Consider the following 21209-nt stretch of genomic DNA (forward strand, 5'->3'; position numbering starts at 1 on the left):
ATTAATGTTTGATACCTAATGATATTGGCTTAACGACCAAAAGTGATGAGAGACAACTAGGCTCAGTCAAATGATTTATGTGAGAATTGCTTGTCTTCAAAAGGGACTCAGCATTAAAAACAAAAAGGGATCCATCTACGTCTCTATATACACTAATAGTATAAAATAGATAACTAATGAGAACCTGCTGTATAGCACAGGGAACACCAATTTGCTGTACAGTAGAAACTAACACAATATTGTAAAACAACTATACCCCAATTTAAAAAATAAAAACAAAAACAAAAAAAAGGGACTTAGCATATATGAAGAAAATTCAGGTATAAAATAATCCCCTTTTAGAATCAGTCTTGAAAATACAAGTATAAGTCTAACATTTTGATACTAAACAAGAGTCATCACTGGAACAAGCTATAATCTGGTGATACTTGATGGGCTTTAGGCTTGCTTTAACTTATTCTTTTATTATTCTTCAGGGGTTTAAAAAAATGCCCACAAATTCTCTGAATTTCCTCTCTTTAAAGATAAAGGTTAATTCCTCTTCCCTTGAACTGTACTTAATGACTTGCTTCTGACAGACAATGTAGAAGAAATGATGGTATGTGTAGCTTCCCTATGGAGAAGCCCATGTGGTGAGGAACTAAAACCTCTGACCAAGAGACAGCAAGGAGCTGAGGACTCCTGGCAAAAAGTTCACTTGAGTGAACTTGAAAGCACATCCTCCAGCCATAGTCAAGCCTTCAGAGGACTGTAGCCCCACATGACATCTTGACTGCAACCTCATGCAAACCCTGCATCAGAACCATCCAGCCAGGCTTGTCCTGAATTCCTGACCCACAGAAACTGTGAGCTAAATAAATGTTCATTTTTTCAAGCTAAGTTGTGCAACAATAGATAAATATAATTCATATTTATAATAATTTATACTTATTCAATATAATTATATTTTTCACTTCAGAAATTTAATTACATATATATTTTAAAATTCTTATTTATTTTACTTATTTTTGATCGCATTGGGTCTTGGTTGCTGCGCATGGGCTTTCTCTAGTTGCGGCAAGCGGGGGCTACACTTCGTTGAGGTGTGCAGGCTTCTCATTGCGGTGGCTTCTCTAGTTGAAGAGCACGGGCTCAGAGCACACGGGCTCAGTAGCTGTGTGGCTCACGGGCTCTAGAGCGCAGGCTCAGTAGTTGTGGCACACGGACTTAGCTTCTCCGCGGCATGTGGGATCTTCCCAGAGCAGGGCTCGAACCCGTGTCCCCTGCATTGGCAGGCGGATTCTTAACCACTGAGCCACCAGGAAAGCCCTATGTTTATATTTTTACCTATCTCTTCTACTGAACTTAAAGTTCCTCAAGTCCAGTATCAAACTTGATATGATTTTTTCTCCAAACCTGCTCCATCTCTGTTCTTCCCCATCAGTAATAAGCACTACTACCATTTACCTAGTTACTCAAGCCAAAAATCTAGAAGGATCTTTGATCCTTTCTCTAAACTTATTTGTCAAATCTATTAGTAAATCCTGTACTCTACCTCCACTTCTCTGTTTTCTATACCTACCACAACCTTAGTTAAAGCCTCCTTTATTTGATGTTTGCTGAATGACTGTAACATACTACTAATTAGTTTCTCAGCTTCCATTCCTTTCCTTAACCTCATCTATTCTCTACATGGCAGCCAGAGGGACTTTATCACTTCTCAGCTTCATGGCTTCTCATTTTACCAGAATAAAATCTAAATTCTTATCTACAAAGCCCTATGTGATTCCACCCCTGACTACCTCCACTCGAAAGGTTCGAGTCTTTTACGTTAGCAGTTATTTCCTTTGCCTGGAATGTTGTTTTTAATCTTGACATGCCACCTCCTTCTTGTTATTCAGATCTGTTTAAATGTCATTTCCAGAACTTCCTCGACTACCCAGTCATTCTGTCAACTCACCCTATTTTAGTTAACTTGCATAGCACTTATCACTATCTAATGTTTGTTTGCTTGTTTGTCGTCTATTCCTTCCACTAGGATATTAGCTGTTTTGATCACTGTTGAATTCTTACTGTTTAGAAGAGCGCTTATCGTAGAGCAGATGCTCAATAATTACTGGCAGAATGAATGAGCCATAGGTGAGGACCACTATGACGTGACACTACAGACGAGGATCTAAATAAAATCTATTACCCCAAATAACTCATGCAACCCATGAGAACTCAGTAAAATTTAGTGCAGTTGTTCAGTTTTGCTCAGGCTTCCTCATCAGTCCTCCCACATATTCAGATAGAATTTCAGGATGTTTTCTCACTCTGCTGCTTTACAAATTAGACTTCAAAGGGGGTCAAAACACTTTCAACATAGTACAGTGTTTACTTAAACCTCACAACTAGAGGAAGATTTTTTTAAAAAACTGAAGTATAGTTGATGTATAAGTTACAGGGTGTACAGTATAGTGATTCACAATTTTTTAAGGTTATACTCCATTTATAGTTATTATAAAATATTTTCTATATTCCCTGTATTGTACAATATCTTTTTAAAAAAAGAAATTTATTTATTTATTTATGGCTGTGTTGGGTCCTTGTTGCTGCGCACGGGCTTTCTCTAGTTGCGGCGAATGGGGGCTACTCTTTCTTGCGGTGCACGGGCTTCTCATTGTGGTGGCTTTTCTTTGTTGCGGAGCACAGGCTCTAGGCGTGCAGGCTTCAGTAGTTGTGGCTCACGGCCTATAGAGCACAGGCTCAGTAGTTACGGCGCACGGGCTTAGTTGCTCTGCGGCATGTGGGATCTTCCTGGACCAGGGCTCGAATCCGTGTCCTCTGCATTGGCAGGTGGATTCTTAACCACTGCACCACCAGGGAAGTCCCAATGTCTTTTTTTAAAAAACTTTTAATTTTATATTGGAGTTTAGCCAATTAACAATGTTATGATAGTTTCAGGTGCACAGCAAAGCGACTCAGCCATATATATATACATACATGTATCCATTCTCCCCCAAACTCCCCTCCTATCCAGTCTGCCACATAACATTGAGCAGAGTTCCCTGTGCTATACAGTAGGTCCTTGTTGGTTATCCATTTTAAATATGGCAGCGTTGTACAGTATGTCTTTATACTTATTTTTTTATACCTAGTAGTTTGTACCTCTTAGTCCCCTACCCCTACAGTGCCCCCTCCAGAGGAAGCTCTCATTTTTAAATTATATACTTAATAAAATCTTTGGCTGCACCGTGCCGCATGCGGGCTCTTAGTTCCCCGACCAGGGATCAAACTCGCGCCCCCCAGCCGCCAGGGAAGTCTGAGGAAGCTTTTAAAGTAAAAGCAGACTCCATAAAAACCGTAAGGTCCACTAATTATGTTTTTAAAGCTATATATGTCAGCACTGCCTTTTACTTCAGTTAGCCAGTAAGGTATAAAACCGTATTTTCCCCCAAATTTTATGAATAATCAAAGCATTCATTTATTGTCCACCACAGAGTGAGCACTGTAACTCTAGGTGTGGTGCACTTTTTACCTTCAGAGTTTAGAATCTGTGCAGATTCTATGCAGACAGGCAATATGCATATCAAAAGAATTAGGCAACAGAAGAAAGATTACTATGGCCTAAAATGGTCCAGAAAGGCTCTGAAAAAGCAAATGGAAGTGATAACTGGGTTTTCACAGACAACAGCAGTGAAAAGGGGAAGATTGGGTAAGAGAGAATAGAAAGATGTGAGTACAGGAGCAGAAGGGAATAATAAATAGTGAGCTCTGCTCAGGGAAGGATGAGTATTCAGTGTGGTGAGGGAGCCAGTTCAAGTAAGAAGTGAAAGGCAGTGCAGTTAAAAAACTGAATGGGTTGGAATATAAAGAACCTTATAGCAAATTAAGGAAATTATATTTTGGAGGCAAAGCTGTGTTTCAGACAGATTAGGTATAAAATATAACTTGGATTAGAAGGTGAGCAATTAGCTTGAAAGTGATATAAAGAACCTTATAGCAAATTAAGGAAATTATATTTTGGAGGCAAAGCTGTGTTTCAGACAGATTAGGTATAAAATATAACTTGGATTAGAAGGTGAGCAATTAGCTTGAAAGTGATACAGAACAGGTTTGGAGATTTAGTACTCTTTAGGACAGAAATGACAGCTCGCATAAGGCAAAGAGATGATATATCCAAGGCAGAAAGGGATATTCCAGGTAGAACTAAGGACTAAACTTGGGCCACACTTAGATAGGGCAGAGGAGAAAGGGAGACGTCATAAAATGACAACAGACAAGATGAGAAAGAAGAGGGAACGTGACTCTGTACTGTCATAGATGCTGATGTATGAGCAAATTTCAAGGATGGAAGATAAGTGAAATTGATGGACCCAGATACTGTTTTGATTTCTCTTCACCTGTGAGAAGGCCTCAAAAACAAGTAACAAGCTGAAGTAAAGGTATCTAAGGGTTCTCAGCTCAAGGTACTCAGACCCTGACTTTTAGAAGCCTTGCTACTTGAAAACATATTTTTTCAGGAACTTCAGGAAATAAGGCATTAGTTTTCTAGTGGCCCAAAGTCATAGGGACTGGCCACTAGTCTCTGACGGTTTTAACTCTTTCTTGAAAATCTGGACACTAGGTCCTAGCCCAGCTTCCAAGTGAACCACTGGATGGAATTAGCATTGTTCAGTTGTTTATCACTCTGAATTTGAAATGATTTTAAGAATTCTCATTGCTCTCTTATGCTTTAAAGTTTTATTTTCATTTTTCTTTTGTCCTTTAAATTTTTTTGTTCTAATTTTGTTTTAGTATTTTGAGTGTCCTAGGATTGTCCTTACTGTACAACCTAGAACTCTGGCATTTGGTAAACTTGCTCAAATTAGAATTTTATGTTAATGGTATCCTTATTGTTTCTTTACAAACAATAATATACTATTTAGTCACTACCTCCTTCATTATAATATTTTTATTGCTTTTGCTTAGTATTCTATGATTTCTTTTAGAGTGTTAAGATTTTATTTTGATATGTTTGCTTGAGAAGTAGGATTTAATGATTCAACCCCACCTCAGCTGGCACCCAGTGCATGGCAGATTCAAAATAAATGTTTGAGCTTCTAGAAAACTTCATACAGTCACCATTTTCTATTTCCTAATATTTTTTTCCCTCCTCTAGATCAGTGGTTCTCAAATTTTCACAAGCATCAGAATCACTTGAAGAGCCTACTAAAATAGATTGCTAGGCCTTACCCCCAGAATTTTTAAATAAATTTAGCAGATTATAAAGACATTAACAACTTCTCTTTTGAAGATCTGCTGGTATGATAATCATTACCTAAAGCAAAAATGCAATCCAACACCATAAGAGGAAAACTAGAATAAATGTACATAATACTTCTTAGGTATTTTATAAATCTTGTCAATAATAAAAACTGTATTTGAAAATTAAAATGACCCAGTGTTATCAGAAGTTTTAAAAATGAAGCTAATATACAAAATAAAGCATGACAAATATAATCATTATGCACTGCATAATCAAATTTCCCATTATCATTAAAATTTTCTTTCATAGGTTCTCAAGGAGTAATAAAAGTTATCTTTTGCTTTTTAATAGTGAAAACAATTTACGATGGCTTTTATCATTTATTTGAAATAAGTTGTTTAAACAAGCAATGGTAGGAAAATTCAAATGTTGAATTTATCAACTAATAAGCATCCTGTTACAGTCTGGGGAAAACCTCTGCATAAAAATGTAGGCTGGCTTATATTAACTGGTATATTAGCTAATTCAAGCACTGTCTACCAAGAAATAGCAATGCATATCACCAACCAAGTTGGAGCTAAAATATATCTTAGAATGGATGAAATACTAGGAAAGATACAGAATTTTCAGGAGTCTCCATAGGAGAAGAATTTTCAAAGCTTGCTACTGCTTCAAGTGAGCAAGACGTAGAGTCTCCAGGCCTCAAGCAAGCAAGAATGACATGAGGTAGGTTGGGTGGAAGCAGCAGCGTCTGCCTAGTAGAAACTTGAGCACCCTGAATAGGACTCTAGGGAAGGATATAAAGGAAAGAGGAGGAGTTTCATCCAATAAGTAAATATTGTGAACATATGTGGGGCAAAGTTTCTCACTGATGATGATGGGAGTTAGAAATAAGGAAAGGGAGAAAATTAGAATTAACCCATGGCACTAGATTAAATGGAGGTTTTTGGTGCAAACTCATGATTTTTAAAAATAGATATTCTAGAAATAAGAATATAAATGTGTTTGTGCATGTAAATTGTGTATGTGTGTGTGTATACACACACACACAAGACAAACACACATACGTCTAGTTCTTAGCCTTGTCCACTGAGAGGATGCCCAGGAGTACCAATACCCTTATAGCATTAAGTATACTTACTACCCAGATGTTGACTTCTAAATACCATTGTCCACTTAAAGGACCCAGGTGCTTTGAGAAATGGCCAATATCAAGGTTGACGAAGAGAAAGTACAAGATGAGAATGAAATAACATGTTCCAGAAAGGGTGGGCTCAAAGAATGATGGGGTGGGGACATGTCAAAAAAATTCATAAGTCAGCCTGACAAGGGCTCCCAAATCTAAGACAATTTGAACCTCATAACTGATAGCCATAGCAACAAAATATAACCCACTCAGTAAACAGGAATCCATGAGTTCATACTGATATAAATAAATGAGAAAAGAAAGCTTTTCCTTATAGTATAATGCAAATTAATAAATGTAGAAGGAATGATAAAATTTAAAAAATCACCACTTGGCAACCATTAATTATGATTACTGAATAACTGATTCAGGCAAGAATTATCAATGGGTGTTAAAACTAGTGGGTGAAACTTTGATGAGGAACAAGATGTCTACAGAGTATTCACAAAATACTTATTACAAAGAGAAAAAGAACAACTTTACAGTGAAGAAACATGGTAGATATCACCTTCATCAAGTAACTACTAGTGACTGGACAATTGAAACTGTGCACCACTAGATAGAGCATTAAAATATCATTACTTTTTTCTGATATACCTGCCAAAAAAGCATATTCTATGTTCAATGATATCCACATTTTTTTTTGACATCCACATTTTAAAAGATGTTTTGTTCACGTTTTGCAAATAAGACTCCTGTAAAACATTGAGACTGTTTTGAATTTAAATAAAGTTTGAGAAGCATTACTATATAGTAAGAAAGTAAAACTTACTAAAGCTCATTTGAAAAGGCCAAAATATTTAAGATTTAAAACCACAGGGGGCTTCCCTGGTGGCGCAGTGGTTGGGAGTCCGCCTGCCGATGCAAGGGACACAGGTTCGTGCCCCGGTCCGGGAGGATCCCACATGCCGCGGAGCGGCTGGGCCCGTGAGCCATGGCCGCTGAGCCTGCACGTCTGGAGCCTGTGCTCCATGGCGGGAGAGGCCACAACGGTGAGAGGCCCACGTACCGCAATAAATAAATAAATAAAACCACAGGAATGGGCTTCCCTGGTGGCGCAGTGGTTGAGAGTCCGCCTGCCAATGCAGGGGACACGGGTTCGTGCCCCGGTCCGGGAAGATCCCACATGCCGCAGAGCAGCTGGGCCCGTGAGCCATGGCCGCTGAGCCTGCGCGTCCGGGGCCTGTGCACCGCAACGGGAGAGGCCACGACAGTGAGAGGCCCACGTACCGCAAAAAAACCCAAAAAATCCCACAGGAGTGAGGCATGTACCTGCCTCTAAAACAGGAACAATAAGAACAACAAGCAAATCTTTCAAGGGTTTTCAAAGCTTACCTTAAATTTATACTTTGTACTACGTCTGAGATTTTTCACTGTGTAAGCAAGGTCTTCTCCATCATATTTAGGCTTAAAACCATATCCCTGGAAAGGGAAAATAAGTCTTCATTAGAGGTCTAACAGCAGAAATATGGGGAATAAGGAATATGTGAAAAGACTCAGGTCCTCTTCATCTTCTGTTACGTGCAATGTGATTAATGCTTGGTTGAGGGTAATCTTCACCTTGATGCTTCTATCTTGAGTAGACAGATCCAGAAATGCTACTGAACATTTGTAGGAGGATGGGGAAGACCACTTATTCTCAGTAAATACAGTAGCCAAGAGAAGATCTTTGTGTTGAGGGAAAATGAGAGACAATGGTAACATCACCATCAGTAAGCTTATCCCTAGAACTAACAGAAATTTCCCAGACAGATGTTGCAAGAGCTAAACAAAACCATAACTATTTAACATATTTAACTTTCCCTGAACACATAACTGTGTTTAGGTGAATAGGTGAATAGTTGGTTGTGCTGGCAGGTTGTGATGTCACTTATGTTTGGCATTATTTAGTTTGGCATTATTTATAGCCCCAGGGACAATGCTTATACTTTCCCAATGTTATTTTTAAAATTTAAAAAGACTGAGATATAATTCCCAAACCATAATTCCTAGTTCCAGAATAAAGCCTGTACTTTACCTTCTGGTTAGCAGTCACTTTCTCTCTTTTCTTATACACCAATATACTTTCTATCTCTATGGATTTGCCTATACCCATAGAAATGGAATCACACAATATGCAGTTTTCTGTGACTGGGTTCTTTATTTAGCGTAATGTTTTCAAGGCTCATTCATGTTGTGGCATATGTTAGTACTCCATTCCCTTATGTGGCTGAATGGTATTCTACTGCACGGATATATTACACTTTGTTTATCCATTCATCAGTTGATGGACATTTCGGTTATTCCCACTTTTTGGCTATTACGATTAATGCTGCTGTGAACATTGGTGTACAAAGTTTTGTACAAACATGTATTTTCAATTCTTCTGGGTATACACCTAGAATGGACCAAGCTATTTTTTTAATTAATTTTTATTGGAGTATAGTTGCTATACAACGTTGTGTTAGTTTCTACTGTACAGCAAAATGAATCAGCTATACATATACATATATCCCCTTTTTTGGATTTCCTTCCCATTTAGGTCACCACAGTGCATTAAATGGAGTTCCCTGTGCTATACAGTATGTTCTCATTAGTTGTCTATGGACCAAGCCAGTTTTGACTCATATTGCTTCAAAGTAACTCTGAAAAGCTATGGAACTATATATAACTAGGAGAAGACAGCCTAACTCTTGTTTAGCTCAGGTCTAGCTTACAGGAGATGAGACACTGGTAACTAGATTCAGGCTGCACTATATAGTCTGTGAGGCTCTTCAAAGTTTCTGTGGCACTTGGAGAAGCAATGCATGAACACAGTTGGAGAAGGGAGACATTCTCTTTTCTTATCTTTTAGAGTTGCTTAGTCTAAGGCTGTGGTGATCCTTCCCTCTCTTTATTTTCCCCAAAACATATATACTTAAAGTGTAGTCTGTGTTGTTCCCAGGCATAAAATGTATCCAAATACACATAAAATCCAAAACCCCCTCCAACACATCAAGAAAACAAAAGGCTGAGTTGTCCCTCACTTCCAGTCCCTCCCAAACAGTAACCAACCAAGGTTTCAAAGCATCTGGGAAACGATCTAACTACTGTGGCAATATTTACTGTATCAGGATTAATGTCACACTGAAATGTTTTAAATACCATATTTAAAATACATACTTACTGAAGTTTCTTCCTCCATCTCTAAAATATAAGAAATTCCTTCATCTGATGGTGTTCCTGAGGGTTTACTCCATTGTAAGGATAACCAAGTAACCCCAGCTTTAATTAATATAGGACTTGCTGGCATAGAAGGGGCACAGCCTGAGGTGTAATATAAGACTTCTTCACTAAAACCACTGTTGAAGCAAATGGTTTTTAAGAAGGAATGAAAAATAGTTATTTTTTATAGCCAAAGAACTCATTTTGATAAGTGACATTTTTGGGGCAAATGATAATTTTGATAACTAATTATAATCCAGTAATATATCTTGGATTTGGTAATATCTTTATGGTAACCAGGTCAGATACCTAAAAGTGAATTAGTATTGTTTTAAAACTGCAGTTTATGTAATTAACAAATTCTCTCATAGCTTTGCTAGGTTAGTAACACATCTTAACTATAGCAACGAAGTGATAACTAAGGCAGAATTTTTAGTGGATAATTTGGACTGTGAATAATTTATACAAATGAATAGTCTAAAATATCTACATTAAAATGTATCTTACCTTGGACCATAGTCATTTTTGGCTGATAGTCTAAATTTACAACCCATTGCTGGTGACAGTTTAGTAATTTTAAATTGCTTCTGTAAGCCCGTGTAACACTGACAAAATTCTCCATTTCCTTTTCCCTAAAAGAAACAGTTACTATATATCATTGTACATTACTGTAAGAAGAAATCCACATTAATTCCTAATTGATAGTAACATATTAGCTAGTGTACATTAAAAATCATCTTTGTTACATGCATGTCATGAATCTCAAGAGAAGTCTAAGATAACACATCTTTTATATGATACTCACTGTTCATTAACGCAGAATTCAAAAACTGAAGAGCAGGCATCTCTGTATAGCTTCTTGAACTAAGCACCCTGTTTCATAGCTGATGCTTAACCTCTGGCTTTTAGTAAAAGAAACTCTTTCCAGGTATGGATCCCACAATCTCTATGGGGGGACTGGCGGCGGTGGAAATAGGTTGATCTTTGATATGCATAACTGGCAGCTTTCCTCAACCTATGAAAAGTTCTATGCAAACAGTTTCAAGAAAAGGTCCCTACCCATCCCCAAACCACCTAGATAGCTGCTAAACTTCCTTAAAGATTTTGGCACTACTACTGCTTAGATTTAATACTGAAAGAGTAAAAACAGAGAGAAAAATCCCATTACAGACATTAAGATGGGAGAGAGAAAAGTCTGCAGTTCAGGACAACTGAAGAGTTTTAGAAATTTAAGATGCTACATAAAATCAACACATTTTTTATTTTCTACCCATTTCTCGTTATTGTGTGGTAGAGGTAAAGGGCGGTTAGGGTGACCTCTGCTTCAAAGAATACCTTTAGTCTGAATCTGGTTGCTTTATTGAACTCTAATTTTAGTTCTAATCGTGTTTATAGTTGATTCTATCAAGTTATCTAAATAGAAAATCATGTCATCTCTAAAAAATGATAATCTTGCTCCCCCAGCCCAGCCACCATAGCTCTACCTCTTGTTTTGATTCCAAATCATACTGTATTAGCTGTAACTTCCTGAATAATGTCAAATAAAGGTGGGGAAAACTGGCAACTTTGACTTGTATTTGCTTTGACTAGAAGCGCTTTTATTGTTTAGTGATAGTACTGCACTTAATACAAAACTGTCAAATAAGGAATTACCTTTCTATTCCTAATTTGTTTTGAGTTTTAAATGAGATGGGTGATAAATTTTATCAAATATCTGTCATAATTTATTAAGATGATATGGTTTTTCTTCTCAGTTACTATGATACAGCAATGGACTTCCTAATTCTGAATTCTCTTAGACCTTCTGGAATAAAACTTACTTGGGTTGTGCCTCAATTTGAATTCCCAAATTATCAGTGGAATTTCTTCTACTCCCTCTGGCCCCTCCTCTTAGCTGCAGTGAAGCAGCAGCGCAAAAGAGAACATGATATATATAAATGACAGTAAAACAAAGTACTAAACAATAAAGCCCAGTATGTTTGCTGTGGTAGGCTGAATAACAGCCCCCGAAGTTACCCAGATCCTAATCCCAGGAACCTGTGAATGTTACCTCACATGGTAGCAGGAACTGTACAAATATGGTTAAGGTAAGGCTCTTGAGATGTGGAGAGATTATCCTGGATTATCTGGGTGGGTCCTAAATGGAATTACAAGTGTCCTTTTTAAGATGGAAGCAGAGAAGGACTTGAAGACAGAAGAGGAAGGCCATGTGATAATGGCAGCAGGGGGAGAAAAGGCAATCTGATGTGGCCATGAACCAAGTAATGAGCACAGCCTCCAGAGCTGGAAAAGGCAAGGAAATGCGTTCTGCTCTAGAGTCCCTGGAGTAAGCACGGCTGTGGTGACACCTTGATTTTGGCCCAGTGAAAGCTATTTTGGATTTCTGGTTTCGAGAATTATTAAGAGAATAAAAGTGTTGTTTTAAGCCACTCAGTTTGTGGTAATTTGTTAAAGCAGTCACAGTAAATGAACATGCTTGCCTTTAAGGCTGATGTGAAAGAAAATATTCCATCCAGTTAATTAACCAAGTGATAGCTTTGATGGTGGTTTAGTTGAAAACGTCAGTAATGGTTTCTAAGAACACCATCAGCTGACTCATAAACAAAAAGGTATTTCTGCCTGAGGATATGCATACATTTTAGCCTAATTTAAAAAGTTTAAATGTACTTACCTCATCCCATTCTAAAATAAAACTTTGGATTTTAGAACCATTGTCACTAGGTGCCTAAAACAAACACCAAAAAACAAACAAAATGAGTACAAATTAGTACTTTTATAAAAGATATTGTGACGATCCAATCTAAGGCATCTATTGTGTGTTGCAGATGTTCTCTGGGATTTAGCCCTGGAAAAATGTGCACAGAGAATACAGAAATACATGCGTATCCTATAATCCTTTTAACTTCAAGAAAATAAAACAAATCAAGAGGCTACTCAAATTTTTATGAACACTGAACAATCTCTTTTTCTCAAGATCTCTTAACTTTTATAATTTTTAAAAAAAAATTTATTATTTTTGGCTGTGTTGGGTCTTTGTTGCTGTGTGGGCTTTCTCTAGCTGCGGCGAGCGGGGTCTACTCTTTGTTGCCGTGCACGGGCTTCTCACTGCGGTGGCTTCTCTTGTTGCAGAGCACAGGCTCTAGGCGTGCAGGCTTCAGTAGTTGCGGCTTGTGAGCTCTAGAGCACAGGCTCAGTACTTGCGGCGCACGGGCTTAGTTGCTCCGCGGCATGTGGGATCTTCCCAGACCAGGGCTCGAACCCATGTCCCCTGCATTGGCAGGCAGATCCTTAACCACTGAGTCAGCAGGGAAGCCCTATAATCCTTTAAAAAAATAAATAAATAAACTGCCTTTTATCAGAAGGTTTTATCAGCTTTAAGCTCCTGGGATAGATCCTGTCATTTTCATTAAAACTCAACTTACAATCTGAAAGTGATATTGTGTAATACACTAAAAAGTGAAAGAACTAGTGTTCTGAAAGGAACTCCAAGAGGGCATACTGTCTGGATCTCTGCTTCTAGACTCCACGTGTCAACCGCCTAAGACTGCTAATTCACCAATCTGTTAATTTTCAGTGGTGAAAATTTCAGCTTTTTTGGTCATTTTTTCCCCAGTATTTAATCACTCTAAAACTAAAGAATTTCACCTTCATTTCAGTACAATGAAGAATTGTTCTTTTCCTCTAGGACTTCTGAATGTGCTTCTGGACATCCATACAGGTGAAATATCTGTTTATAATTATTACTGCCTAGACCCTAATTCCATTTTACAAGGTATTTGTGGTATAGTTTTAACAGTTACTGTATTCCCCCAAATGCAACTACTATGCAAGTTGGGAAAGCTTGTACTTAATTTTATTCAAAAATTTACCAAGACCTAGGTATCATTTCAGAAAATCATGTCACCAATGACAATGATGTCTGTGGTGTGTGAATTACCAATTCTATCTAGTGTCTTTCCATTTCATTACATCTTCTTGTGTAGCTGGGCACAAATATTTATATATCAAAAATATATTATTCTATTAAAAATAATTTTATTCCTCCTTTAAGACCTATTAATATTTTAAAAACTATGAGTCTAGTTATTATGAATCTCATTTTAGGATAAAATTCAGGATATAAAGGTGTCATTACAGAGTATTATAGAAAGTAGTAATGAGCCTGAGAATTACACATTGCAGTGTCATCACAAATTCAGTATAAGGGCTGCTAATTATAAATCAATCTTTTCTGCTATACATCAGTAAGGAAAACTGATGAGTGTTAATAACACTAATAAGAGTGTTATTTTATAAGGAACAAATGCCTATTTAATACATGTGAAGAGCAAGAGCAATTTAGCTTAAACCTTTTTGTCTCCAAAAACAAATGAAGTTTAATACTACAGAAGAAAAAAAAGGAAAACAAATGTCCAGTTGGAAATACTCTAGAGAATATTCTTACCTTCCATTGCAAAGTGAGTGAATTTTTGGTCCGATTGGCTATCCTTGGTGGATTAGGTATGTCAGGTTCACAGCTCAAGGTGGTAAAGGTTTCAGCTTCGGAAGGAGTTCCCTTTATAGAATTGTATTCTGCCTGGACTCTAAGGTGATAGAATAAATTGTTTTAACCTGCAGATAGAATCACTGTATCCTACCATTCTATAGCATCACATTTAAGTACGGGCAAGTCAGTAAGATGCCCTCTAAATGTTCTATTGAGAAAATATGCATATCAGAAATAAAGGGTGACCCTTAAAAAAAAGAAAAATAGAATAGGCCAGGGGCTTTCATATTTTTCTGACTGCCGAAAATAAGAATACATTTTAAACTGTGACTGTGTCTCTGAGATATGCATTTATACACACACACACACACACACACACACACACACACACACACACATACACGCATGCATGCACAAGTACCCTGAAACAATATCCTTAACTAGGGTAATATACTGATACTTTCTATTCCATTTGATATTTAACTTTAAAAATTCTGAATATAACCCACAAAATTAATTTTATGATTCAATAATGGTTGCAATCCACAGTTTGAAAAATATTAGGTTGGATGATACTTTGGGTTTATCCATAGGATGTATAATTGAAGACTTAATTTAATAGTTTAATAGGAATAATCCCAACTACAAGTGTTATTTTTAAAAAGAGGTGACTGACTAAATCGTTATACTGAGTCCCAGCTGGGGAGACCCTAGAGTCTATAAAATAATTTCGGTAAATTATAAAAGAAGAACGGTGCAGAACAAAACAGTAGTATCTAAGTTATCCTAATTAAATGTTATGAAATTCTCAGAGTTTTAATATCCCAAACTTGTACAAAATAGGATGGAGTAAAAATACGTAAGTAGCAAATATTATTTATGATTCTGTTTTGTAAAAGTTTCAAAAGCTGGGACAATTTTCCAGTGCTGAATTAGATATTACAGCTATATTATACATATTATCTGTATATTCATTCTAATCCCTAGGTCCTACAAACAGGGTGATTTACCACTTCATTATAACATTTGAGTTAAATGTTTTTGTTTTTTTTGGAAAGTGTTGATAATTATACCACAAGAAAAATCAAAGTCCACAAAACCCATGTTTTTAATCCAAAATTAATATTTAAATTATATTCTAGACTTTTAAGGAAATCATTAAAAACAAACAAACCCTATGCTATCTCATATAAAAGCAACATATAGGAATTCCTTACTTTGCATGGTAATCTGTAGCTGGTTTGAGATCATTTAAAGTGACACTGGTTTCTTCTCCTCTGGGGAAAAAAAAGGCAACATTTCGTTGTATGATAAAGCATTCCAGAGGATATGTATTATGTACACTACAGTTTGTGGTACTTTGTGAAATTATACTGCTTCTTACTTTTCCAACTGTAACCACATTCAGATTGCACTAATATGCAATTTGTGTAATTAAGATATATGCCGAACTTAAGCATGTACCTGAATACCACTTTAAAACAAAAAGGTATGCTAAGCAAATCAGTTGTGTAAGCCAGACTTTTTTTCCCCACCCTGTGGAGTTAGGGAAGATACTTAGCTTACTGAAGAAACAGAACCATTTTCAATTATTTAAAAATCCACTGGTATATAATTAGAATGCTAAATAACACATGTACTACTGAAATCAAACCTACCAAATTTCTACAAGGAGTCTGCCACTACTGGATTTTATTTAAAATATAACATGGAACTTTATTTAAAATGTTACAGTTTAATGAGTAGATTAAAAAAAACTGAATCATAATTTAAGGTAAAGCATTTTTTATGGCCACTATTAAATTTTCAAATATAATGGCACATATTTTCTTAAATAATCATTTGATACAACTATTATTTGGGTATGTAGCCAACAAACTAGCCTGTTTTCTCTTCCTTTTCTTTTAAATCACTGTTCTCTGTTTCATTTCCTTCAGTTAAGTTTCTCTCCTTTCCACTTTATGGGCTTCTTCCTCCAACCTCCCACCTCCCTCCCACTTTCCTTCCACAGCTATCCTGTTTCTCAAATCAAAGCCAGTGAATCGTATGAGAAAGGAAACATGTCTCACTGATAGAAGTACACCTTAATGAATCAGGCAGTTGTAGTAGCAGCCTCAGAAAGAGACCTTAATTGGTGCAGGGTAAAAAAGGTGACTGAGGTTGACTAATGTCCCTCTTGTGCTCTCTGGTCAGGCTGCAAACGGAGATAAATCCTTCCTCTTAATAGAAAGCAGCCATATCAAACTAGAACAGCCATTAACACAAAAAGAAACCTTTACGTTGATGCTCCTTTACCCTCTGTTTACCTCTTAGGTAGGTTTTGTCTCTTTTAAGAAAAAGAAATAGAATAAACACAAGGAAGTCTCAAAAGAGAGAAGGAGATAGGACATTTTTATAACCTTATGTTGCTAGATGACAGTCACTGGAGCAGTTTCTCTTTCCTTTCTTCCCCACACTAGCTATTTTTTTGAAAAAAGATACCAAGAAGGCTGATGTATCCAGTGTTGTGTGTTAATAATGATCATTCAAATGGCTAACCACATCCTTTACAATCTTCCTGGTGGTGAAATTTTAACTAGTAATCGACTTTACTCTTTTTCATCAGAATAAGCAATTTCTATATGAATAAGAAGAGAAAAATAATTTATTTTACAACCATCAATCATAAACGTCACAATTTTAGCCACTGATACTTCCTAAGGCTTCTTGGTATATAATATGCTTTAGAACCAAGAAAAGAGAACTATGATTTTTTCAAAGTATGATTATTAACATACCAACACACAAATGAGGAACAATGGCACTAAATTCATTTTACAATGGGATATGAGCTTGTACATATAAGAATTAAATCCAACTCCCTAGAGGAGCAATATCACATTGCATGAGTTCACAGTATAAGAGTTCTCCATTTCAGGTCCTGGCTTCTACATAATACAATTTATATTTATGTCTCAGGAATACGTGAATAGTGAAATATCTATTAGGGAGCCTACTGAAAAATAAAAAAGCTGAACGTGGGCAATGAAAGTGATTATTCCAAGGGAGTGTAGACAGAAATGTGAACCAGCCAGCATCTGGACTATTTACATTGAAATTACTATCACTGGTCAACTTATAGAGTCAAAATAAAAGCATGAAGAGGGAAAATAGCACAGAATTAGTTTTAAGCTGTTTTTGATAAACCATTAACTTATATAATGGCAGGGAGTAAAACGTAACAAATACCTACGCATATACACTTTTATATTTCCCATCTTTTCCAGTACTTGAGACCAGAATTTCATAACCATAGAGCTCTGGTACAGTAGTCTCATCTGTTTCGCCATTAATGAGGCTGGAAGGAGGTGACCAGGTAAGTACTACTGTCCTTGCCTGGATGTCTGAGGCCTGCAAAAACATAATATTTGAAAGCTCTCTGAAACAACTGTAATGTGTACAACAAACAGTAAAAAAAAATCTAATGGGGTTTCAAGCTTAAATAAAATATATCTACTTACATAAAATGGCTCACAAATAGAAACCTGTCCTTTTGTAGATGAGATACAATTTGCTGTGCAAGGGCAGATAGGTTCAACAAAGGTTTAAAGACCATTTGGGGCTGTCTAAAACTATTAGTGTAAACATCATATACAGTCAAAAGAAGGGCAGAAAAAACCCACTTGTAACATGCTTGAAAGGGTTCCATTTCCTCACTTTAGAAAGTGTCTAACAATAAGAAAAAGGCCAAAGCCTCAACAGAAAAATGAGCAAAGGACATGGACTGTCCAAAGAAATATAACTGAATAATATTTAAAATAAAAAGATATAAAATACATCTAACTACATTCATAATTAAATAAATGTAAATTAAAACAAGATACTACTTTTCATCCACTGGGTTAGGGAAGATTAAAATTAATTAATGGATGAAATACTGGATTAGTATCTAGTGTGGTGAGGGTCTGGAGAAATGGGTGGTCTCTTAAATGAGGATAGGAGTATAGATTGGTACAATCCCTATGTAGAGCTACTTGGGAACCATTATAAAAATTTAAAGTGTGTTTACTTTTTGATTCAGGAATTCTACTTCCAGGAATTTTTTTTCATGATAATATTCCGTAAACTTACATAAGTACATAAATATACACCCTTAAGAATACTCGTCGCAGCACTCTTAATAGTGGCAAGAAACTGGAAATTGGTATAGCTTCTTAACATATTACTATGCAGGTGTTCAAATAATGAGGTAGACATGTACGTGCTGACATTTAAAGAGATACTCAATATACTGGTGCTATGTAATAGAGGAAAAACGGAAGCTGCAAAGCAATATATATGCTATGATTTCAGCTGTGTTAAAGAAATTAAAAAATGCATACAAATATCTGAAAATGTACTGTAAAAATGTACTAATCCTTACCTTTGGGGATTTTGTGAGTATGTGTGGTGGGATGAAGAGAGATATGAGAGAAAAACAGGAGGTCTTAATAGCATTTTTACATTTTGGATTACTTTTATAAAAAAAGTCTAATAAAGAGGAAAAAAAAGTCTAGGGATTTGATTTAAACTAAAGATTGGTAAGAAAGGTATCAGATTATATCAATACCCAGACATTAATGTAAAAGCTTGCTTTAAAATTATCTACATTTAATGACTATCTTAGTCAAAGACAATAAAACAAACAGAAACAAAACCACTAACCACTAGGATGAAGCCCCTATCTTGAATTAGGCAGAATAAACAGTCTATACACAAGCATAACTTTCTCTCCTTGTCAAAGCTCTCAAAGCTTGAATAAGTTTAGAAGACTGTTACTGTATTTATTTTGCTTCTGCTGAGTCACAGGAAATGTAATATTTACTGTCATGCTGTCTTTAAAAACTCTTAGTACAGTACTATGTTGCATTTACAATGGACTTAAAAGTGATTCCTTGTTTTAACCAGTGTCCATCTGGCTATTAATCTGTAACTGTGTAAGGTTTTCTTTCCTTTTTAAACAAACATACTGTTAACATACATATATCTGTACCCTTTAGAGTTTCTTGATTTTATGGGATGATCATAACTGTGTTAAAACTGTGAGAACAGGGAAGTGAACAGTATTCTGAAGGTAGGTAAGTTAATAGCATTAACTGGCATCTACATTATAAAGCTTATTAGGCTTTGTGGGTACTGATTACATCATCAAAAGTATAGGCAATAGAGAAAAGACTAAGCAGGGAGACAGAAGACTTGTCACTAATTTGCTTGGTGATACTAAACTCTCAACCTTTTAGGTTCCAGGTGTCATCTATACAAATGAGTGAAATGATCTGTTTACCTTAATTAATCAAATACAGTATATTTAAAATGGCTTTTTTTGGGGAATAAATCTAGATTTACAGAAAAGTTGGGAAGATAGTATAGATACAGAGTTCTGTATACTTTCTACCCAGCTTCCTCTAATGTTAACATTTTATATAATGATGTATTTCTGTCAAAACTAAGAAATTAACACTGGTAGAATACTATCAATTAAAATTTAAACTAAATAGACTTTTCCAGGATACTATGTTGAATTTACCAAGTATAGCTTAAAAAAAAAAATTAGACACACTGCTAGACAATCTATTTTTACAGAATAACTCTTGGTCCCAACTCATTCTTTAAAAAAGATATTTTATTACTTGCATATAAATGTTAAGGCACAAAATATTACACTAGGGTTGCTGCGGAAAACTTCATGAGAAGTGAATTTTGAATAGAATTTTAAAGGATTTGGGATGGGATATAATTTCGGTAGAAAAGAAATGGGTAAGCTGCTGGAACATGTGTGAGTGTGTATTTTTAAAGGTTACCTAGTAATTTCATGTTCATGAAAACCATAGACTAAGGGGGAGAGAGAGAGAGAGAGGGCCATTAAAAGGATGATAGGAGAACAAGGAAATGATCAGCAATGTCAAACACTGGAGAGAGATCAAGGAGAATGAATGTAGTCTGAAAAATGCCTAAAAATGCTGTTTTCTGGTGCTGGTTTCAGAAGGATGTAACCAGTTGTAAAGAAGAAAGAGAAGTGGACTGCCATTAAGGTACTGTGAAATTCCTGTGTAAAGGAGTGAGTGAGTGAGTGAGTGTGTGTGTGTGTGTGTGTGTGTGTGTGTCCAGGAAAAAGTAGATCCTAGAAATTTATAGCGAAAAAAAGGATAAAGCTTGCAATTCAGTTTGGCATGGGGAGAATTAAAGGTAAAGAAGAAATCTAAGATAATACTGATACTGTGAGCCAGAGAAATCTGGATGAGGAAGTGTTCATTGATGGAAATACTGAAATTAGAAAACTAAAGGGATCTAATTAGAAAACTAAAGGGATCTAATCCAATTTTATTTTAGAGGAACAATGGAGGAGAGAAAATAGTTTAGGAAAAATGATGAAGAATTTGGTTTTCTAGATGAAGTTCTAGTTGTTGGCAAAACATACAAACTTGGGTATTCTTTAGGATGCTTCAGGAAATGTGGTTCTAGAGAAAGGTGAATAATGAGGGTTAAAAATACAGATACAGAAATCATCTGAAATATGTCTTCTATTTGTATGCTACTTTAGAAGTAAAATTTCCTTTTATATCCACCTCACTTGATCCTTATAATTATGCTCTAAAGCAGGCAAAACAGACATAACTATCTTCATTTCATAGATGAAACACATTCAGAAAGGTTAAGTGACTTGTCTGAGGTCACTCAACTAGTGACTCGGGCCTGAATAATTCAGTTCTTTTTTTGCTACACAATGCTTCCATTTTTTATTTTAAAAAATTAAAAAAAATTGTTTTATCTTTTGGCCATGCCACATGGCATGCAGGATTTTAGTTCCCCAACCAGGGATCGAACGCACACTCCCTGCAGTGCAAGTGTGGAGTCTTAACCACTGGACTGCCAGGGAAGTCCCCACAATCCTTCCATTCTGAATCCACTTCTAGACAGTAGCTGAAAATAGACATGACCGTGTAAAAATACGTGTGAGTACTGACAAAGACTAAATGGTAGTAGGCAAACATGAAAATAGAAGTGGTTGAATTATGTACAGTATATTTTAACTTTTGAGGAAGCTTGTGGTCTTTGTTGGGTAGTGATCAAAACCATTCTTGAAGAAAAGCTGTTCGAGCCCTGGTCCGGGAAGATCCCACATGCTG

General features: G+C 36.2%; 1 protein-coding gene across 3 annotated transcripts in view; it reads right to left on the bottom strand.

The window, feature by feature from the left end:
* The window catches only part of FNDC3A (fibronectin type III domain containing 3A), a 163289-nt gene that overhangs the window by 25702 nt on the left and 116378 nt on the right, over positions 1-21209 (bottom strand). For all 3 annotated transcript variants that reach the window (XM_059996200.1, XM_059996201.1, XM_059996202.1), the window contains 7 exons: positions 17297-17454; positions 15282-15341; positions 14023-14161; positions 12250-12303; positions 10086-10210; positions 9541-9715; positions 7731-7817 (listed from right to left, as the gene is read on the bottom strand). In XM_059996200.1, the coding sequence (XP_059852183.1) occupies positions 7731-7817; positions 9541-9715; positions 10086-10210; positions 12250-12303; positions 14023-14161; positions 15282-15341; positions 17297-17454 (798 nt within the window). The remainder of the gene's footprint in view (positions 1-7730; positions 7818-9540; positions 9716-10085; positions 10211-12249; positions 12304-14022; positions 14162-15281; positions 15342-17296; positions 17455-21209) is intronic.

Source organism: Delphinus delphis, chromosome 18 (assembly GCF_949987515.2).
Source record: "Delphinus delphis chromosome 18, mDelDel1.2, whole genome shotgun sequence".
NCBI classification, from domain to species: domain Eukaryota; kingdom Metazoa; phylum Chordata; class Mammalia; order Artiodactyla; family Delphinidae; genus Delphinus; species Delphinus delphis.